This window comes from Palaemon carinicauda, chromosome 7 (genome assembly GCF_036898095.1).
Source record: "Palaemon carinicauda isolate YSFRI2023 chromosome 7, ASM3689809v2, whole genome shotgun sequence".
In the NCBI taxonomy this organism is placed as follows: domain Eukaryota; kingdom Metazoa; phylum Arthropoda; class Malacostraca; order Decapoda; family Palaemonidae; genus Palaemon; species Palaemon carinicauda.
In genome coordinates this window covers 81,858,106-81,877,501 of record NC_090731.1, presented here as the reverse complement: position 1 = coordinate 81,877,501, position 19,396 = coordinate 81,858,106, and the positions used below count along the sequence as shown (strand labels likewise).

At 42.1% G+C, this 19,396-nt stretch overlaps 4 protein-coding genes across 4 annotated transcripts in view; 3 read left to right on the top strand and 1 right to left on the bottom strand.

Annotated features, from left to right (window-relative positions):
- The window catches only part of LOC137644404 (uncharacterized), an 813-nt gene extending 696 nt beyond the window's left edge, over positions 1-117 (top strand). The window contains exon 1 of the mRNA XM_068377385.1: positions 1-117. This exon is cut by the window's left edge and continues 696 nt beyond it. Coding sequence (XP_068233486.1) covers positions 1-117 — 117 coding nt within the window.
- The window catches only part of Sulf1 (Extracellular sulfatase Sulf1), an 893,213-nt gene that overhangs the window by 802,764 nt on the left and 71,053 nt on the right, over positions 1-19,396 (bottom strand). The gene's annotated exons all lie outside the window — the stretch shown is intronic.
- On the top strand, positions 120-446 carry LOC137644403 (golgin subfamily A member 6-like protein 26). Its single transcript, XM_068377384.1, has one exon. The coding sequence runs from the start codon at positions 120-122 to the stop codon at positions 444-446; it is 327 nt and encodes a 108-aa protein (XP_068233485.1).
- On the top strand, positions 1,244-1,870 carry LOC137644402 (uncharacterized protein PF3D7_1120000-like). The gene has a single exon (XM_068377383.1). The coding sequence runs from the start codon at positions 1,244-1,246 to the stop codon at positions 1,868-1,870; it is 627 nt and encodes a 208-aa protein (XP_068233484.1).

Here is a 19,396-nt window from a genome sequence, read left to right as displayed (position 1 = left end):
AGGAAAGTATTAAAAGAAGAGCTAAATCTTGCTAAGCAAGAAGCAGAAGAACTTAGACAAGTTAAATTGATAGCAAAAACTAGAGTTGATAAAGTTGAAAAACTATTTGAAGAATAGAGATGATTATTGAAAGAAAGACAACAGAACTAGAAATAGTTGAAGAAGAGAAAGAAAAGGTAAAAGAGGAGTTAATGAAAGAAGAGACAGTAAGAACAGTATTAGAAGAAGAGCTAAATCTTGCTAAGCAAGAAACAGAAAAACTTAGGAGAGATTTATTGATAGTAAAAACTTTAGCTGATAATGTTGAAAAATTATTTGAAGAAGTAGAGATAATGGTTGAAAGAAAGACAACAGAACTAAAAATAGTTGAAGAAGAGAAAGAAAGGCTAAAAGAGGAGTTAATGAAAGAGGAGGGATTGTGGAAAGAAAAAAAGAGGATCAAATAGATAATCTTCAAGAACAAAATAGGATAAAGGACAATAAGATTCAACAGCTTCAAGAGGAGAAATTGGAAAAGGAAGTTACAAATGAATATTGGGAAAAAGAAACACTCAAAATAGATGAAGAGTTGCAAGAGACTAAGTCCAAATTGCAACGAGAAGAGACAGTGAGAAAAGGACTAGAAGAAGAGCTAAATCTTGCTAAGCAAGAAGCAGACGAACTTTGGCAAGGTAAATTGATAGCAAAAACTAAAGTTGATAATCTTGAAAAATCATTTGAAGAATTAGAGATGATTATTGAAAGAAACACAACAGAACTAAAAATAGTTGAAGAAGAGAAAGAAAAGCTAAAAGAGGAGTTAATGGAAGAGGAAAGACTAAGGAAAGAAAGAGAGGAACAAATAGCTATTCTCAAAGAAAACATGGAAGGTGTAATGATTCAAAATATGGAAACGAATGCTGAAGCACAAAGAGTTCAAGAAGAGAAAGAAAATCTTAAAGAGGAGTTAATGGAAGAGGAAAGACTAAGGAAAGAAAGAGAGGAACAAATAGCTATTCTCAAAGAAAACGTGGAAGGTGAAATGATTCAAAATATGGAAACGAATGCTGAGGCACAAAGAGTTCAAGAAGAGAAAGAAAAGCTTAAAGAGGAGTTAATGGAAGAGGAAAGACTAAGGAAAGAAAGAGAGGAACAAATAGCTATTCTCAAAGAAAACGTGGAAGCTGTAATGATTCAAAATATGGAAACGAATGCTGAGGCACAAAGAGTTCAAGAAGAGAAAGAAAATCTTAAAGAGGAGTTAATGGAAGAGGAAAGACTAAGGAAAGAAAGAGAGGAACAAATAGCTATTCTCAAAGAAAACGTGGAAGCTGTAATGATTCAAATTATGGAAAAGAATGCTGAAGCACAAAGAGTTCAAGAAGAGAAAGAAAAGTTTAAAGAGGAGTTAATGGAAGAGGAGAGATTAAGAAAAGAAAAAGAGGAACAAATAGCTATTTTCGAAGAAAAAATGGAAAGTCTACATATTCAAAACATGCAGGAGGTAGAAACAATCAAAAGAGAGGTAGAGGATCGGCTAAATTTTGTGACGGAAGGAGCGAAAATTCTTAAGCAAGAAAAAGAGGATATGGAAGTCAAGATAGATTGGCTTGAAATATTGGTAATGCAAATTGATGATATAGTGAAACAACAAAAGAGAGAAATTCTAAGGAGAGAAGAAGAGAGCACAAGGCTTAATAAAGAGCTAATAGAAGAAAGAAGAATCAGAAAACAGACAGAAAGTGAAGTGGAAAGTCTAAGGAGAGAAATCAAGACTCTAAAGCAAAGACTTCTGACGAAGACTGGACAGATTGGTTATACTCAAAAAGTAGGTATGGAATTGGCGGATTTGATGAATCAGTTGGAAGATGAAATAAATAGTGACGAGTAAGGAGTTAAAGGAAAACCTAGAAAAATAGAAAATATGAAAAGAAGAAATTAAAAAAAATTGTAAAAACTATAAAATCCCCCCAAAATATAAAAAATAAAAAATCCCTCCAAAAATACAAAACACAAAATGCATAAAAAATAAAGAGTCCAGAAGAACAAGAAGAAGAACAAGAAGAAGAAGAATAAGATGGCAGCAGGAAAAAAAAAACAGGATGGCGGCTGTTCCCAATATATTCTAGGTACCTAAAGGATATTCTACAAGATGGACTCAGCAGAGGGAAGAAGTCTGACTTGTTCTAGTATGCTTTGTTCCTTGATGAAGATTCACCTGTACTGTTTCTTTGTCCGGTGAACAAATGCTGAACAAACAAATCTGACTTCTTCTATTATGCTGTGTCTCTCTGAACAAGATTCCCTGAAGGTAGATAGAAAATAGAAAAAAAAAGAAAAAAAAGAAAAAATTATAAAAAAAACTAAAAAATCCAAAAAAAGAAGATGGCAGCAGAAAAAAAAAAACAAGATGTCGCTAATGAAAGCACAATAAGGGTTACCGTCTCTAAGCAAAGGTCTGAATAGAACTGACTACAAATTCCAATACAGTGACAGAGATTAACTTGAAGGATCAAGAACTGACAGTTTGAAGGGTAAAAACCTGGCTTCCCTTAATCCGGGTCAGGGCATCTCCAGTTATTTTTCCTCCAAGGGTGCTACTATAGTGTGAGGTCTACCGCCATATGTCGCCTACCCAGGTTGAGGGTGAGGTCTACCGCGTGACCAGCGTCCCACAGCTCCTAAATCAGTTTTTCCCTCGGCCTAAAAGAGATATCATCGATTGAGGATACTAAAAATGTTGCTGAAGGAGTTTTATAGAAGAGTCATTCTGACAGAAGAAGCAGCACTCGCCTTTTTAAGAGAGCACAATCTCTTGGATACAGTTCAAGAAGCAGATCTATTTGTGTCATTCTTAGAAGATGTACGAAGTGTGTATCGCTAAAATAAATGTATGGAAATATATGATAACCTGTTTGATGTATGAAGAGTGTATCGCTAGAATAGAAGTATGGAAATATATGATAACATGTTTGATGTACGAAGGGTGTATCGCTAGAATAAATGTATGGAAATATATGATATGTTTAATTTTACCTTTATTCCTTTTTTTAATGTAATTATAAATCCAATGATCTATCTAAGTCATTTCTAAGATATGTTTAAATCAAGTGTTTATTGCTTAAACAAATGTATGAAATGTGTTTTATCTATGAGGGACGTATAATTCAGCAGTAGACCTCACGCTATAGAACTAACGGGAGGTAGATCTCACGCTATAGTGTGGTAGACCTCACGCTATAGTAGGTATATCTGGACCGTGAGTAGCACCAACTATTCCTTAACACAAAATTTTGAGAAAAAGAATTGTCAAGTATAATTACATTAAACAACCAACCCCTTATGGTCCTTCCCACAAAGTATAATTAACAGTCCTTTCCCGAGTTATTATTGATATCCAGCTCACTAGAGGCTCATAGATGAACCACACAAGTCATGTGTGGGAACTCGTGTGCAGTTCAGGCCTCTTGATCAGAGGAAGATTGTGTCCTCTTCTTATAACTAAGATTATAAATAATAGTCGGCCCTAAGGTTTGAGATGGCTCATTCAGCTTTCCGGAAGAATGTCTCTATTTAAAAAAAATTTATATACTTCTGATTTATAATCCTGTAATCTCTTGACTCTTTTTGTTGATATCAATTTTCTTGCTTAAATGTCTTATTCTATGAAATAAAGCTAATTTTTCTAAGAAATATATGACACCACGTGGTAAGGCCTTAAACTCTAGCAAATTTCATCACATCAGGAAGAGTTCATATGTAGCCTTATGGTTCTCTTTCAATTTTTTGCCATGACCAGCTAAAAAGAATTCTCTCAACACCGGAACATTGTTTTTCTAATTCAGGATATTTTAATGCTTTTTTCATCTATATAACCTCCTACATACCTCAAAAATCCCTCCTCAGTTACAGAATTGGTGTATTTCCAGTTGTATTTTCTTTACCTATCTCAGTTACTTCAAGGATCTCATCACCTTCTTCAATCCATAATTCTTATTAAATTCAAAATCTCTTAAAATGAGACAGATTTCTTAAGCAACTTCTCGTTCTTTATCTGCGGATTCCCGTGTAGATGAACATTTGGACACTAATGTGTTAACAGGCAGTCTTGATTTTCATCGCATTTAGTACTATTTCATTTTTCACTTATCAGGGTTACATCTTTCCTAAAAAAAAAAAAAAAACACTCTTTTTTTCAGTCTGTACTTGAAATTTACTACTTTGCGAGGATCATATAGGCAATTCATCTGCTTAAAGCTAGCAAATAAATGCTCCAGACAATCTTGATTAAGCATTTTTGTTGGGATATAATCATCATTAGATGTCGTAAGTCAAGCTTTTCAGAAAAGCCTAGAAGAGAGGATAAGACGGTATTATCCATTTTTTGAATTGATAGTAGGTGTATCTTGGACATATGGTCGCAGTCCATGATTATCGCTAACTGAAATAGTATGGATACAAGCTTAATAACGACTTGACCGACGTCACTCACCGCGACCTTTAATTTACAGTCTGTGCGCCAGCTAACTTCTCTTTAGACTTTGCCACTGCCAACAACGACGTTCTTGATAATGTTATGTGCTGTAATTTTTATCATACCTGGTAGAGTTAAATTGGCATTATACAGATTGTTCATATATTGAGACCAACATGACATTCTACATTTATTCAGTATGAGGAGGATCAACAGAATCAATTTACACATTCGTTTCTTTGCCGTTAAATATTTTGGGCCAAGCTACATCACTGCATTATTGACAAAGTACCATAGTAGTAATTCTAATGTCTAAGGAAATAGTGTCAATAACTATGTCTAATTGATATAAAACTATAAAATCATGCTAACATGATTATACACTATAATGTATGTAACAATTTGTCTTGATAGATATGGAAAAGAAAATGTGTGAAAGTCAATTTACATTTATAATAATACAGTATAATGTTGTTGATGTCATACCCATGATTTGTCGTAAGGCCTGAAAACCTGTTGTTATAATATATATATATATATATATATATATATATATATATATATATATATATATATATATATATATATATATATATATATATATATATGTGTGTGTGTGTGTGTGTGTGTATATATATATACATATACATACTGTATATATATATATATATATATATATATATATATATATATATACATATATATATATATATATATATATATATATATATATATTATATATATATACATATAAATATATTTATATATATGTATGTGTATATATACATATACATATATACACACATATATATATATATATATACATATATATATGTATGTATATAAACATATATATATAAATATATATATATATATATATATATATATATATATGTATATATATATATATATATATATATATATATATATATATATATATATATATATATATACATATATATATATATATATATATATACATATATATAAATATATATATATATATATAAATATATATATATATATATTTATATATGTATGTATATATATACATACATATATATATATATATATATATATATATATATATATATATATATACATATATATATATAAATATATATATATATATATATATATATATATATATATATATATATATATATATACATATATATATATATATATATATATATATATATATATATATATACATATATATATATATATATATATATATATATATATATATAAATATGTATATATATATATATATATATATATATATATATATATATATATATATATATATATCAAAAATTTTAAATAATTTTTATTTTTCCTAACATACTTACCGAGAACTACTTTTCTTGGAGTCACTTGTGATTCCCTCAATCGACCAAGGTTTTTCCCGCCGTTACCCCCCTTACTCCGCTCTACATAGGCTTATCCCCGCCGCCAGAGAATGCGCCCTGAGGGCAGGATTAGGGCAGGTCACTGCTTCTCTGGGTCAGCGTCCTCATTAAGTTCGTCGCTTAGCCCAACTTGGCAATGGAAGGATGGCACTCGGGGACGGAAGGGAGGGCCATTACCCGAAAGTAGTTCTCGGTAAGTATGTTAGGAAAAATAAAAATCATTTAAAATTTTTGACTTGTTCCAACACAAAATACTTAACGAAAACTACTTTTCTTGGAGACTTATACTTTAGGAGGCGGGAGTGCTATTCTGACACTTGACTCGGCACATAGTGCCTAGAGGGCTATGGAATGCAGGGGCTATCAGAGTGCGGAGTGAGGGTAACTGCGCAACCTTACGCTATTATCTAAGACTCACCTCTTAAAATTTCTTCTGGCGATTTTCTCCTGATGTAGTCGCGAAGAATTTGTTCACCGTTGGGGACAGCTTCTGGCCTACCGCTACACAGCTTGGAGGGCGGCAATGACTGTCCCAATGGAGAACCCGTTCAAGGATTTTCTTGAATAATCCTTGAGGTAGTGGGCAGTAAAGGTCGACTGGTGCGACCAAGTGCCTGCCTGCAGGATCTGTCCCACCGCCATGTTTCTGTCAAAGGCCAAGGAGGTGCTCAGACCCCTGATGTCATGGGGGCGGGGAGTGCCTGGCACTGCCATTCTATCCTCTTCATAGGTTCTAGCGATGACTTGTCTCAGCCAGAAGGAAATGGTGTTCTTGGAACTTGTTTCCTATTAACACCTGTGGAAACGAAGAGGTTCTTGGTACCTGGTCGGAGATGAGCTGTCCTTTCCAGGTATTTTCTGAGCGTCCGTACTGGGCATAACTTCAAGTCTTCCGTAATGCCCGTCTTGGGAATGGCCGGAATTGAGAGACCTTCAAACCTCGGGTCCCAGACTGCTGGGTTCTGAGTCTTCGCCACAAAGGAGGGCACGAACCTGAAGGACACTTCTTTCCACCCTTTGGAGTGCGAAACGTCGTAAGACAGACCATGGATCTCGCCCACTCTCTTAGCCGAAGCTAAGGCTAGCAAGAAGACGGTCTTGAGGGTGAGGTCTTTGTCCCCGATATCTTTCAGGAGTTCAAAGGGAGGAAGACTTAGCATCTTCAAGACCTTGGCTAGGTCCCACCTGGGCACTCTCCTAGCTTGAGGGGGGCAGGATTGCTCAAAACTCCTAATCAGCATCGCTATGTGTCTCGAGGTCCCCAGGTCGATGCCTTTCAGGAGGAAGACTTGGCCTAAGGCAGCTCGAACTCCTTTAATGGCTGGGATTGACATTCCCACTTTATCTCTAAGATACACCAGAAACTCAGCTATGTCCGGGACCGAAGCTTTAAGAGGTCTAATGTGTTTCTCCGAGCACCACTTCGTGAAGGAGGCCCACTTCGCCTGGTATACCGCGGTAGAGGATCTCCTCAGGTACAGGGACATTCTCTTAGCTGTGGCGGAGGAGTACCCCTCCTTCTTCAAGAGCCACTCGATAGTCTCCAGGCGTGAAGGCGAAGAGAGAGAGGGTTGTCGTGGAGCCTGAAAAAGTGCGGTTGGTGCAGGAGGTCTGACCTGGCGGGCAGAGGCCAAGGCGGTTGGCTCGCTAGGTCTTTTAGGTCCGCGAACCACTCTCTCTCCGGCCACCAGGGCGCTACCAAAGTCATCCTTAGGTTTCGGGAGGCCCTTACTCTGTTGAGTACCTGCCTTATCAACGTGAAGGGGGGAAAAGCGTACACGTCCAGGTTGTCCAACTTGTGCTGGAAGGCGTCTTCTAGGGCTGCCTTTTGGTCTGGGACCGGGGAGCAATAGACCGGTAGTTGGGTGTTGAGCTTTGTTGCAAAGAGGTCCATCACCGGGGAGCCCCAGCGTTGAATGATGAGTCTGGCTACTTCTGGGTGTAGAGACCACTCTGTCCCCACTATTTGACCCATTCTGCTGAGGCCGTCGGCTAGCACGTTGTTCTTCCCGGGGATGAACCTTGCTAGCAGCACCACTTGCTGCTCGTCCGCCCAATGTAGGATGCTTATGGCGAGGTCACACAGTTCTTTCGATCTCATGCCCCCTTGCTTCTTTATGTAGGCCACTACCGTGGCGTTGTCGCACCTTAACGCCACGGTGTTTCCCTTTAGCCGACTTGCAAAGTGAAGACATGCCTTCTGGACTGCTCTTAGTTCTAGGACATTGATGTGTAGACGCTTTTCGCTCTCCGACCAGGTACCGCTTGCTGTCTCTTCCAGAAGGTGGGCCCCCCACCCTTGGTTGGAGGCGTCTGTGAACAGGAGGTACTCGGGGGGACTGGACCCGAGGGGCATCCCCTTGAGGGAGTTCGACTGGCAGTGCCACCATTCTAGGGAGGTTCTCGTGTCTGGAAAGATTGGAATTAACGCCTTCTGTGAGTCTGTCTGGGACCAGAGGCTCTTGAGGTTCCATTGAATGGGTCTGAGCCTCATCCTCCCTTGGGGAACCAGTTTCTCCAATGAGACCAGGTGACCTATCAGTCTCTGCCAGTCTCTCGCCCTCCTGGAATGTTCTGACAGGAACGGCTGAATGATGTGCTTGAGGTTCCATATCCTGTCTTCCGAGGGGAAAACCTTCCCCTGCACGGTATCCGTCATCCCCAAGTATCCCATTCTGTTGGATGGTGTTAAGTTCGACTTTTCCAGATTGATTACGATTCCCAGATTCCTGCAGAACTGGAGGAGGTTTCTCCCTTGCTCCTCCAAGAGGGCCTTTGAGTTGGAAAGGAGCAACCAGTCGTCTAGGTATCTGATGAGACAGATACCCCGTTCGTGAGCCCACACTGAGACTGTCGCGAAGACCCTCGTGAACACTTGAGGGGCCGTCGACAGACCGAAGCAAAGGGTCTTGAACTGCAGGATCTGGGAACCCCATTTTACCCGGAGGAACTTCCGACTCGACGGGTGGACAGGGATCTGGAAGTATGCGTCTTTGAGGTCGACCGTCATCATGTAATCTTTCTCCCTCAAGGACATCAGGACGGATTTTGGGGTGTCCATCTTGAAGTCCGTCTTCTTGACGAACTTGTTGAGGGCCGACAGGTCTACCAGGAACAGGCGGCTGTAGAAGCCTGGGCCTGGGAGAAGGACCTCTTCCATGGCCCCCTTCTCCAACATGGAGGAAATCTCCTCTTGAAGGGTGGCCCTTTTCATCGGGTCCCTGGGGGCCAACCATTCTGTCTGGCTGGCTGGAATAAGAGGGGGTGGGTCCACTATGAAGGGGAGCCTGTAGCCTTCCTTCAGGACGGACACCGTCCAAGGATCCGCTCCTTGTGCTTTCCATGCTTGCCAATGCGGTCTGAGGCATCCCCCAACCCGAGGCTTAGGCGGGAGTAGGGGGCCTCTCCCTCTACCTTCTCCTAGAGGGGCAGCCTGATCTGCCTCTCTTAGAGGCGGAGTAACCCGACCTGAAGGAGCTGGAAGAAGCTGGTGCTCCTCTGCGGGAGGGCTGAGGAGTTGTTGTCCAGGGGGAAGAAGGGGCGTCCCTCCTCGAAGTGTTGGGGGCGGCCTGAGGAGTCACGGCGCTATCTGAGGCGGCCCTCCTGTATGGCGGCCTTTTAGATGACGCATGTCTGGGGACGTTGGCCTCTTTCTTCTTGGACACTTTCTCCATTAGGTTCTCCAGCTCTTTTAATGGGAACAGAGACTCACCCCACAAGGGTAGGCTACGAACAGCTCGGGCCTCTCTGTCCGGGATCCTCCACGACACCTTAGTTAGTACCGTGTCTCGTTTCCTTAGTACCCAGTTGGCCGTCAGGGCGAGCGCCTGGTACGATAGAAACTTTAGAGTTTTCCCCCCGGAGGTGAGAAGGTCCGTCAGGAGGCTCTGCTGCTCAGGATCTTCGGGGTCGATGGAGGCTTGCACGTTTACTAAAGTGGAGGCCCACCAGTCCAGCCATGAGGAGACGTTAACCAGGTCTCGCGACATCTCCTCCATCATGGCGGCTTCCGTAGGAGAGAAGGAAACCGGGGCTGACGAGGCCCTTTCGTCTGAGCCTCCTTGTCCTAGGATGTCCAAGGCCGGGTCCACTCTACAGGGGCCTGGGCGCCGCCCTTCTGGAATGTATACTTTCCCTTGTGCTTTGAGGCCCTAGAGCAGTTTCGAGGCACTCTGGGACTTGGGGGCTTCCGCATTGCTGGCCACCAAGTTGTCTATGTACTCTTGCCCTAGTACTAGGTCTGGGGCAAGAGGAAGGGCCAGGGAGGACTTCGGAAGGGTGGCGTGATGGGTAATTCTCAGGAGGCTTGATCTCCAGGAATCCCCCTTAGACGCCGAGGGTTCTGTAATCCCATGGTGCCTCCTGATGAGGCCCACCACTCTTCTGTATGCGGAGTCCTCCGACGGGGGAGCTTCTCTTCCGTCAGCCGAGGCCTCAGCCTGGGCTGGGGGCGCCGGGTTGCTGGTTCGGCAAACCGGTTGTCCCGCCCTTGGGTCCAGGGGGGGCCTACCTGTAACCGTAGGGAGCTCCGTAAGAGGGTGGATCTCGCTGCAAGGTGGGTACCACCGGCTCAGGGAGGGGCCTCGGTTGCCCGAAGGCTCTGGAAGCGGAAGTCACGGTCCCGGTGGGCTGACCCGACAACGGGAACCGTTCCTTCGTACTCGATGACCGCACCAGCTGGGCTGGTTCGGTCAGGCTGCCCGCAAAGAAGCGCGTTTCCCCCCGCTGGGCGGGGAGAACCGGAGGCCTCGAGGACTTATGCTTCTGTGAGAGGTCTTTCCTGCGTGCCAGGTCGCGCGGTTCTAGGCTGTGCGTAGAGAGCGGCAGCCTAGACGCACGTTCACTGGAACGAGGGTCTGGTGAATGGAGCCTCTTGGACTCTCCTGAAGGTACATAGACCCAGGCGCCCCCGGGAGAGACATTTCTCCTACGCTTACGGGAATGGGAGCGGGAGCGCTTCTTGCTAGGCCGCGACCTTGACCTAGAGCGGGAATGTTCGCTCTCGGACAGCTCCCTTCTCCTGCGTCGTTTCCCCCTGACTTCTTCCTAGGAGGATGAGTCTACCTCTGACGAGTCCGACGGTGCCACGTTCCTCGCGTAACGGCTGTTAGCGTGATCCGCGGGGGAATTTCCTCGCCGCCGGGCGTCCGAGATCGAATGCTGGAGGAAGGCCTCGGGAACCGCCGTGGAGATCGTCGGCACAGTCTAATCTATCCATGCCAGGGGGCCAGGGGTCCAGGGTCACGTCCATTCTTAGCGGTGACCTCCCTGGCGTCTTCGGCAACTTCCACCCGAAGGCATCGCTACTCGGGCGGCGAACTCTAGTTTGGCTGTCCCCTGGCGGGGGAGAGCCCGACGCACCGGCCCACGAAGGCGGAGGAGACTCTGAAACAACAACACTGCCCCATACGGGGTCTTCAGAGGACGCGTGGCCCCCCACCACAAGGCCTGACTCACCCGAAGCACTACCGGACCCTTCGTTAGCCCTAGAGGGGCCCGCCTTTGGTTCTTCCCTCGCACTGGGTTCCCTGGGAAGAACGCCTTGACTTTCTACAACACTGGAGGCTTCTTGCCCTCTCCTCTGCGAAGGAGACGGAGAAGCCGAGGCTTCGTCGGACCGATCACTGGCCGACGGTAACGAAGAAACGACACTAATCTTCCTGGGGGAACGCTTAGAAGATTTCTTCTTTTTGGTACCGTAGCGTACCCACTGGATATCATCCCAACTTACGCACTCCGGACACGTGTCCGCGGAGGAGCAAACTTTCCCCCTACACGTGGAACAAAGGGAGTGAGGGTCTACCTCTGGCTTTGAGAGGAAAGCCCCACACGACTTTCCGGCTCTAGGCCCAGGGCAACGGCGCACAAGCTCCATCGTTCGCACACGAATGGCACAACACTAGTGAGCTATACGTACACTGGGGATATACACAGGGAGAACGCACTGTAACACTTGCGAATAACGCACTACGCAAAAACGCTGGAAACACGTGGAACACAAACGCGCCAAAGGATCGAGAGAGACGAGAGTGAGCTGTGTACTGCTCACGACCAAGGAACTTAATGAGGACGCTGACTCAGAGAAGCAGTGACCTGCCCTAATCCTGCCCTCAGGGCGCATTCTCTGGCGGCGGGGGTAAGCCTATGTAGAGCAGAGTAAGGGGGGTAACGGCGGGAAAAACCTTGGTCGAGATTGAGGGAATCACAAGTGACTCCAAGAAAAGTAGTTCTCGGTAAGTATTTTGTGTTGGAACAAATATATATATATATATATATATATATATATATATATATATATATATATATATATATATATATATATATGTATATATATATATATATATATATATATATATATATATATATATATATACATATATATATATATATTGTACGGGATGAGTGTTAAGCGCTCGATCCTCCAAGAAACTGAGGTCGTGTGTTTCTTCAACGTATTTCAATTTCTTCAATGTATTGTAATCCTTATCTCATATCAAATGAAAACTTGTGCAGATATTATTATATATTGTTCATGGAGAGAAAGAAATTATGTTTCCGTCAGGTATACTTACAAAGTACAATATGTAATTTGTCGAGGTTATTGAAGCATAAATTAATAAAGTAAAGAGGGCTAGTAATTAATTCTTTTTCTGCTGTCTTAACTATTACAATATTTCATTTGAAATGTATGTCATCATGTTCCTTATGTTTTCTTCTTTTCATTGATATATGTATGTATATTGTTTGTACATTTATGGACTAAGAATAAGTGTTTGAAGAATACTGAGAAAACACAATCTCTTTTTTCAAAGAGGCATTTGAGAAGGGAGTGTTGTTGAACTACCTAACCACACGCAGGAGCCATACATATGACTGTCTGAGAGAACCCATAATTACACTTTGAATCTTATCCGCATCTACTACGCTCCCCTCCTGGGTGAGGTCTTTACTGTGGTGACCCCGAAGCTGACCTATCGAACATTAGCGACTCAGAAACCGAACAGGCAGCAGTCGCTGCCACCCACGTGAAACTCTCCATGTTCACTCCCCACAGCGCCAGGGCGTGATTCTGCAGAGCTGAATCTATTTTCCGTAACCGACAAATTACACGGACACAACGTATGACAGACATACTCCTAGAATTTTTGCTTGATGACATCTGGAGACGTATTAACCCTTGGTACCGGGAGCAACCAAGGCCCGTCCTTTACGACAGTATCAAGGCTCAGCTACTAGAGATGTATTCATGCTGCCCCCAAGAGAGGACCAAGGATTCTTTTAAGACAACATTACACCCCGATGGGTGATACTATGGGAAACCACGCCTATTATGAGTTCCAAAGTTTGCTAACCCTTCCACCCACAGCTACCAGAGAAGCAAGAAAGGTCGACATCTTATGGGAAGCAACCATTACCCGATTACCAGAAGCAGTAAGGGCAGCAGCTCATGAAGCATCGTCGCTGCCACTAACAGAATTCCTTAAGATTTTGAGCCTCACAACATCCTACGAGGGTCAAACTAGCATGCAAAAATTTGCCGTGCAAAAAAGGAAAAAGGAAGAAGGAAAAGGAAGGAGGACTACACCAGCAGCAGCGAGGAGGAGCAGGTGGCCCCACTTCGTACCCATCGGCCTCCACCATTTGCACCATGTAAGGGGCGTGACTATTTATCGGGATCAAGGTGCCAAGGTAGCAAACAGAGAGGAGTTTCCTCTCAGGCCCACAGGGAGAGCCTGTTTCTACCAACGTAAGTTCGGTACTAAAGCCAGATATTGTGAAAAGCCCTGCAACTGGATGTCAAAAAAACGGACTGCAGGGCTGCAACAACCCGCTACAAAAGTCATGCATCCTACAAAGATCCTTCTACCCAAATAAGTGAGGGCCATGCTCGAGGGCCAAATCATCGGTACCAGTATTTATATGGGCAAGTCAATACTGTTAACGTACCAGTGTCTTTGTTCATATGGCTTGACAAGTCAGGAATGAGATTCCTAAAGGACAATGGCACCTGCAGATCATTCGTTCCACATTTGTCAAGTAACGCCTCCTGCCTTTGGTACAAAGAACCAACATTCATCACCGCGAATGGAGGAGAACTCAAGATTAGTGGAGTGAGAAAGATGGATTTATCCTTCCAAGGTAAAAAAAATACCGTTGGCTGTGCGTGGTAGCCAACATCGAGCAGCCATTGCTGGGAGCTGATTTCCTTCAGACTTTCAAACTCGCAGTGAGCGTCGCCTCCAAGCACCTTCTGCAGCCGCAGGAGCTGGGGATGGCTGCGAACACAAGCTATGATACACCACGTGAGTTCAAGGCTCTTATGGGGAAATTCCAGGGTGTTTTCAAGGAAGACTTAGCTGATCGCCCCCCTGGGCCCCCAGCACGGGGTTAAACATCACATTGTCACAGAGGGGCCTCCTGCTTACTCCCGCTACAGGAGATTGTCACCAGAGACATTCAAAGTCACCAAGGAAATATTCTCTAACTTGGAGTGAGCAGGAATCTGCCAAAAAGATTCCTCACCCTGGGCCTCCCCTACACATGGTAGCCAAGGCAGACAGTACGTGGAGGCGCTGTGGGGATTATCGTCATCCTAACAATGTCACAGTGCCAGATCATTAACCTCTTCCAAACATTAATGATATAAATAATCTCGCAGGGGCAAAATACTTTTCCAAATTAAATCTTCTTAGAGATTATTTTCAAGTGCCCATCGCCACAGAAGACATCCCTAAGACTGCCATAATTACCCCATTTGGCACTTTCACTTTCAACTTCACCTGTTTTAGTCTCAGGAATGTAGGTGCCACGTTTCAGAGCTTAATGGATTCCATCATGGGAGACATGCCCTTCGTTGTCGTGTATGTCGATGATATACTTATCTTCAGCCCCTCCTTCAGGTAGCATATTCAGGACATCTATAGAGTACTACAACGCCTTAAGGAAAATGGTCTCTTGGTCAGACCTGATAAATGTGAGTAGGCAAGGTCTTCAGTGGAATTCCTGGGGCACAGAATCGACGCAGAAGGGATTTCTCCACTCCCGCAGAAGGTGGCTGCCATCAAGAGTTTTCCCATCCCAAGGACGTCAAAAGTCTTCAGGAATTTGCCGAAATAATATATTATTATCACCATTTCTTGCCGCATGTTGCAGAAATCATGGCACTGCTATATGGCGCCCTTCAAGGGGAACCAAAGAAATTGATCTGGACGCCACTACTTCAAAAGGCGTTCGATGAAACCAAGAGAGCCCTGCCATCAGCTACAAGCCTGGCATATCCCTCTCCTGATGGAGATCTAATTCTTACAACGGATGCCAGCAGCGTTTCTATTGGAAGCGTGTTAGAACAACAGATGTTGAATGGAAAGCAGCCACTCTCCTTCTTCAGTAAGAAATTAACTGGCCTAGAGAGGAAGTACTCTACCTTCGACAGAGAGCTGCTGGCTGTGCACAAGGGCATACGCCAATTCCGCCGTCTCCTCGAGGGTAGGCCCTGCACAATCCAGACGGACTATCTGCCTCTTGTCCCCACATTTACTAACGCCGCAGATCCATGGTCTCCCCGTAGTAACGGCAGCTATCAGCCAACGCGGAATTTCCCTGCCGGATTACATACATTAGGGGAAACTCAAATAAAGTAGCAGATGCCCTCTCACAGAATGCCATAAACGCAGTGCAACTTGGAATAAATTACAATGATATTGTGGCATGTCAAGTGAATAACAAAGCCTTAGTGCACCTCCTTTGTAAGGATAATTTGAAGTGGATTTCTTATAAAGTTGGGGAGTTTTCCCTACAGTGTAAAATAAGTACTGGAAGGGCGCCCCCTTACATGCCATTGCCTTACAGAAGACTGCTTTTGAAAATGTGCATAATCTCTCTCACACATTAGGCTGTTGAACAATGAAAATAATGACAGAGATATTTATGGAGGAATATGAAGTGATATAAAGGTTTGGTGTAGGGAATATGTTTCTTGTCAAAAAGTGAAAGTAAGCAAGCATGTAGACACTGGCGTGGGAAATTTTAAGATATCAGCTAGACATCTAGCCAACATCCATGTAGATACAGTGGGTCCCCTGGCTCCGTCAGAGGGATACCGATATTTATTTATGATAGTTGATAGAAATACAAGGTGGCCAGAGGCGGTACCCCTCCGTCAACCGACGGTTGAGAATTGTGCAAAGGCTCTTATTCAGTGGGTGGCTAGACAGTGTCCCAGAAGCCATTGAGAGTGATAAAGGAACAAGTTTTACATCACGCCTCTGGGAGGCATTGGCCGCATCACTGGGTACGTCCTTACATCACACTACAGCATATAACCCCAAGGCGAATGGCACGGTGGAATGTTTCCACCGCACGTTAAAGGCATCTCTCATGGTTATCTGTCAAGGTTAACACTGGCACCGCAACCTACACTGGGTGCTGCTGGGTCTCCATACTTAATTCGTCGATCCTGAAGCATTGTACGGTCAAGTAATACGAATACGACCTGCAGGGTTTGGCGGACGTACGAAATACCATAGAAAAAATCATGCCTGCAAAACAGTTGTATTCCGATGTCCCAAGAAGATATGTGCCACCGAACCTATTCAATGTCCCTCATGTGTTCGCTTGAGTTGACCATCCCCGCCCACCTCTCTCTCCCCCGTATGAGGGCCCATACAATGTGTTACAAAGAAGTGAAAGTGTTCAAAATTCAAATAAAGGGCCATGCCCCTTGGGTGTCTATCGACCGTCTAAAAATACCTTATCTACCTGAGCACGAAAACAGCTCCGCTAATTAGGGGGGGGGGGACTCATGTACGGGACGAGTGTTAAGCCCTAGATCCTCCATGAAACTGAGGTCGTGTGTTTCTTCAACGTATTTCAATTTTTCAATGTATTTTAATCCTTATTTCATGTCAAACAAACACTTGTGCAGATATCATTAGATATTGTATATAGATACAAAGAAATTATCTTTCCGTCAGGTATACTCACAAAGTACATTATGTAATGTGTCGGAGTTATTTAAGCATATATCAATAAAGTAAAGAGGGCTGAGTAATTAATTCTTTCTCTGCTTTCTTAACTATTACAATATTTCATTTGAAATGCATGTCGTCATGTTCCTTGTTTTCTTTTTTCATTGATATATGTATGTATATTGTTTGCACATTTATAGACTAAAAATAAGTATTTGAAGAATACTGAGAAAACACAATCTCTTTTTTCAAAGAGGCATTTGAGAAGGAAGTGTTGTACTACCTAACCACATGCAGGAGCCATACATAAGACTGTCAGAGAGAACCAATATATACACTTTGAATTTTATCCGCGTCTACTTCGCTCCCCTCCTGGGTCAGGTCTTTATAATATATATATATTCATCATCATCTCCTCCCACACCTATTGACGCAAAGGGCCTCAGTTAGATTTCGCCAGTCATCTCTATCTTGAGCTTTAAAATCAATACTTCTCCATTCATCATCGACTACTTCACGATTCGTAGTCCTCAGTCATGTAGGCCTGGGTCTTCCAACTCTTCTAGTGCCTTGTGGAGCCCAGTTGAGTTTGGTGAACTAATCTCTCTCAGGAAGTGCGAAGAGCATCCCCAAACTATCTCCATCTACCCCTTACCATGGTTTCATCCACATATGGCATTTGAGTAATCTCTCTTATAATTTCATTTCTAATCCTGTCCGGCCATATTATTTCATTGTCATACCACGGCTCATGTCCATACAGAAACACCAATCTCACTACACTCATATATATATATATATATATATATATATATATATATATATATATATATATATATATATATATATACATATATATATATATATATATATATATATATATATATATATATATATATATATATATATATATATCCTGGTTTTTATATTTAATTTCAGGCGATTTGATTTCCAAATTTTACTTAACCTATCCATTCCCTGATTTGCTTTTCAGGATGCCAGAAAACCTCAAATAAATCAATCTTATTTGCTTTTTTCAGTCTTTCAATAAACTCAAATTCTACAGTTCCTGTATTAGCAATTTAAATGATTCCACATCATTAATCTTTTCTCATTCCAATAATATTTCATCTTACATTGCATATTCCGTTCTCCTTATCTGTCTTTCCTCTATTTATTTTGAGCCCAACCTCATGTGATATTTCATGCATTCTGGTGAGCAAGCTTTGTAAGTCCCATGGCATTTTTCTAAAAAGGACAGCGTTATCAGCATATTCTATGTGGGCTAATTTCATGATACCAATCCAGCCCAATCCTTCTCCACCATCTCCAATTGTTCTATGCATTACAAAATTCATGAGGAGGATAAACAACATAGGTGATAACACATTTCCTTGGAGTACTCCACTGTTCACAGGAAATTCATTGGATAGGACTCCATTAACATTAACTTTGTACTTGCTATGCTCATGAACAGGCTTAATCAAATTTACATACTTAAAAGAAACTCCATAATAACCTAGGACTCTCCACAAAATTGACCACTGCACAGTATCAAAGGCTTTTTCATAGTCCACAAAGGCCATCAAAAGTGGATTTCTATATTCTATGTATTGCTGTACATGTCTTAAAATGAAAATTTGGCGAGTACAACTTCTACCATTTCGAAATCCTGCTTGTTCATCTGTTTTTCATAAATTTTTCTCCGTAGTCTCTTTTGGGTGAGCATATTGTATATTTTCATGACAACAGACGTAAGTGTGAAGCCTCTTTAATTATTGCAATCAGTCAGTTTTTTTTTTTTTTTTAACCAACACTCCTAGCCCCCTTTCATCAGGTTTCGCCTCTGCATGCCACATTCTACAAAATAATCTTGTAAGTATTCTGGGAGTCACTTCATTGTCGGCCAAAATCATCTCAGCAGTTATTCCACCGTATCCAAAGGCTTTCCATCTCTTGAGTTTTTTAATAATAGCTTCGACTTCAAACATAATGAATTCATTCATGGGCACATCAAGGTCTTCCTCAGCTTCAGGTATATCAATCAAATTATTCCCTTCATATCTCCTATTCATGACCTCACTAAAGTGTTCCATCCAACGTTGCCTTTCTTCATCTTTTGTTGTTATAAATGATCCATCTCCCTTTTTTATGGGTATATGCTTCTTCTTTTTTGCCCTAGTGGACATTTCATTAATAATTCTGAGCAATTCTTACACCATAGCCACTCCCTGAATTCATAGCTTTGTCAGCCTCATCTCTTTCCTGTCTAAATATTCTCTCCAGTCATTACTGGCTTTATTTTTTACCTTACTATCAATGCGGGAGTACTCAACATGCTTTGCCTTGTAATTTTCATTACTTCCTCTGAAACTTTCAACAATCAATTTGTCTTTGTATTCTAATATATATATATATATATACTGTATATATATATATATATATATATATATATATATATATATATATATATATATATATATATATATATATAGATAGATAGATAGATAGATAGATAGATAGATAGATAGATAGATAGATAGATATATATATATATATAT

Excerpts from the sequence above, each read along its gene's own strand:
- LOC137644403 (XM_068377384.1), top strand. The coding sequence starts at position 120 with ATGATTATTGAAAGAAAGACAACAGAACTAGAAATAGTTGAAGAAGAG.
- LOC137644402 (XM_068377383.1), top strand. The coding sequence starts at position 1,244 with ATGGAAGAGGAAAGACTAAGGAAAGAAAGAGAGGAACAAATAGCTATT.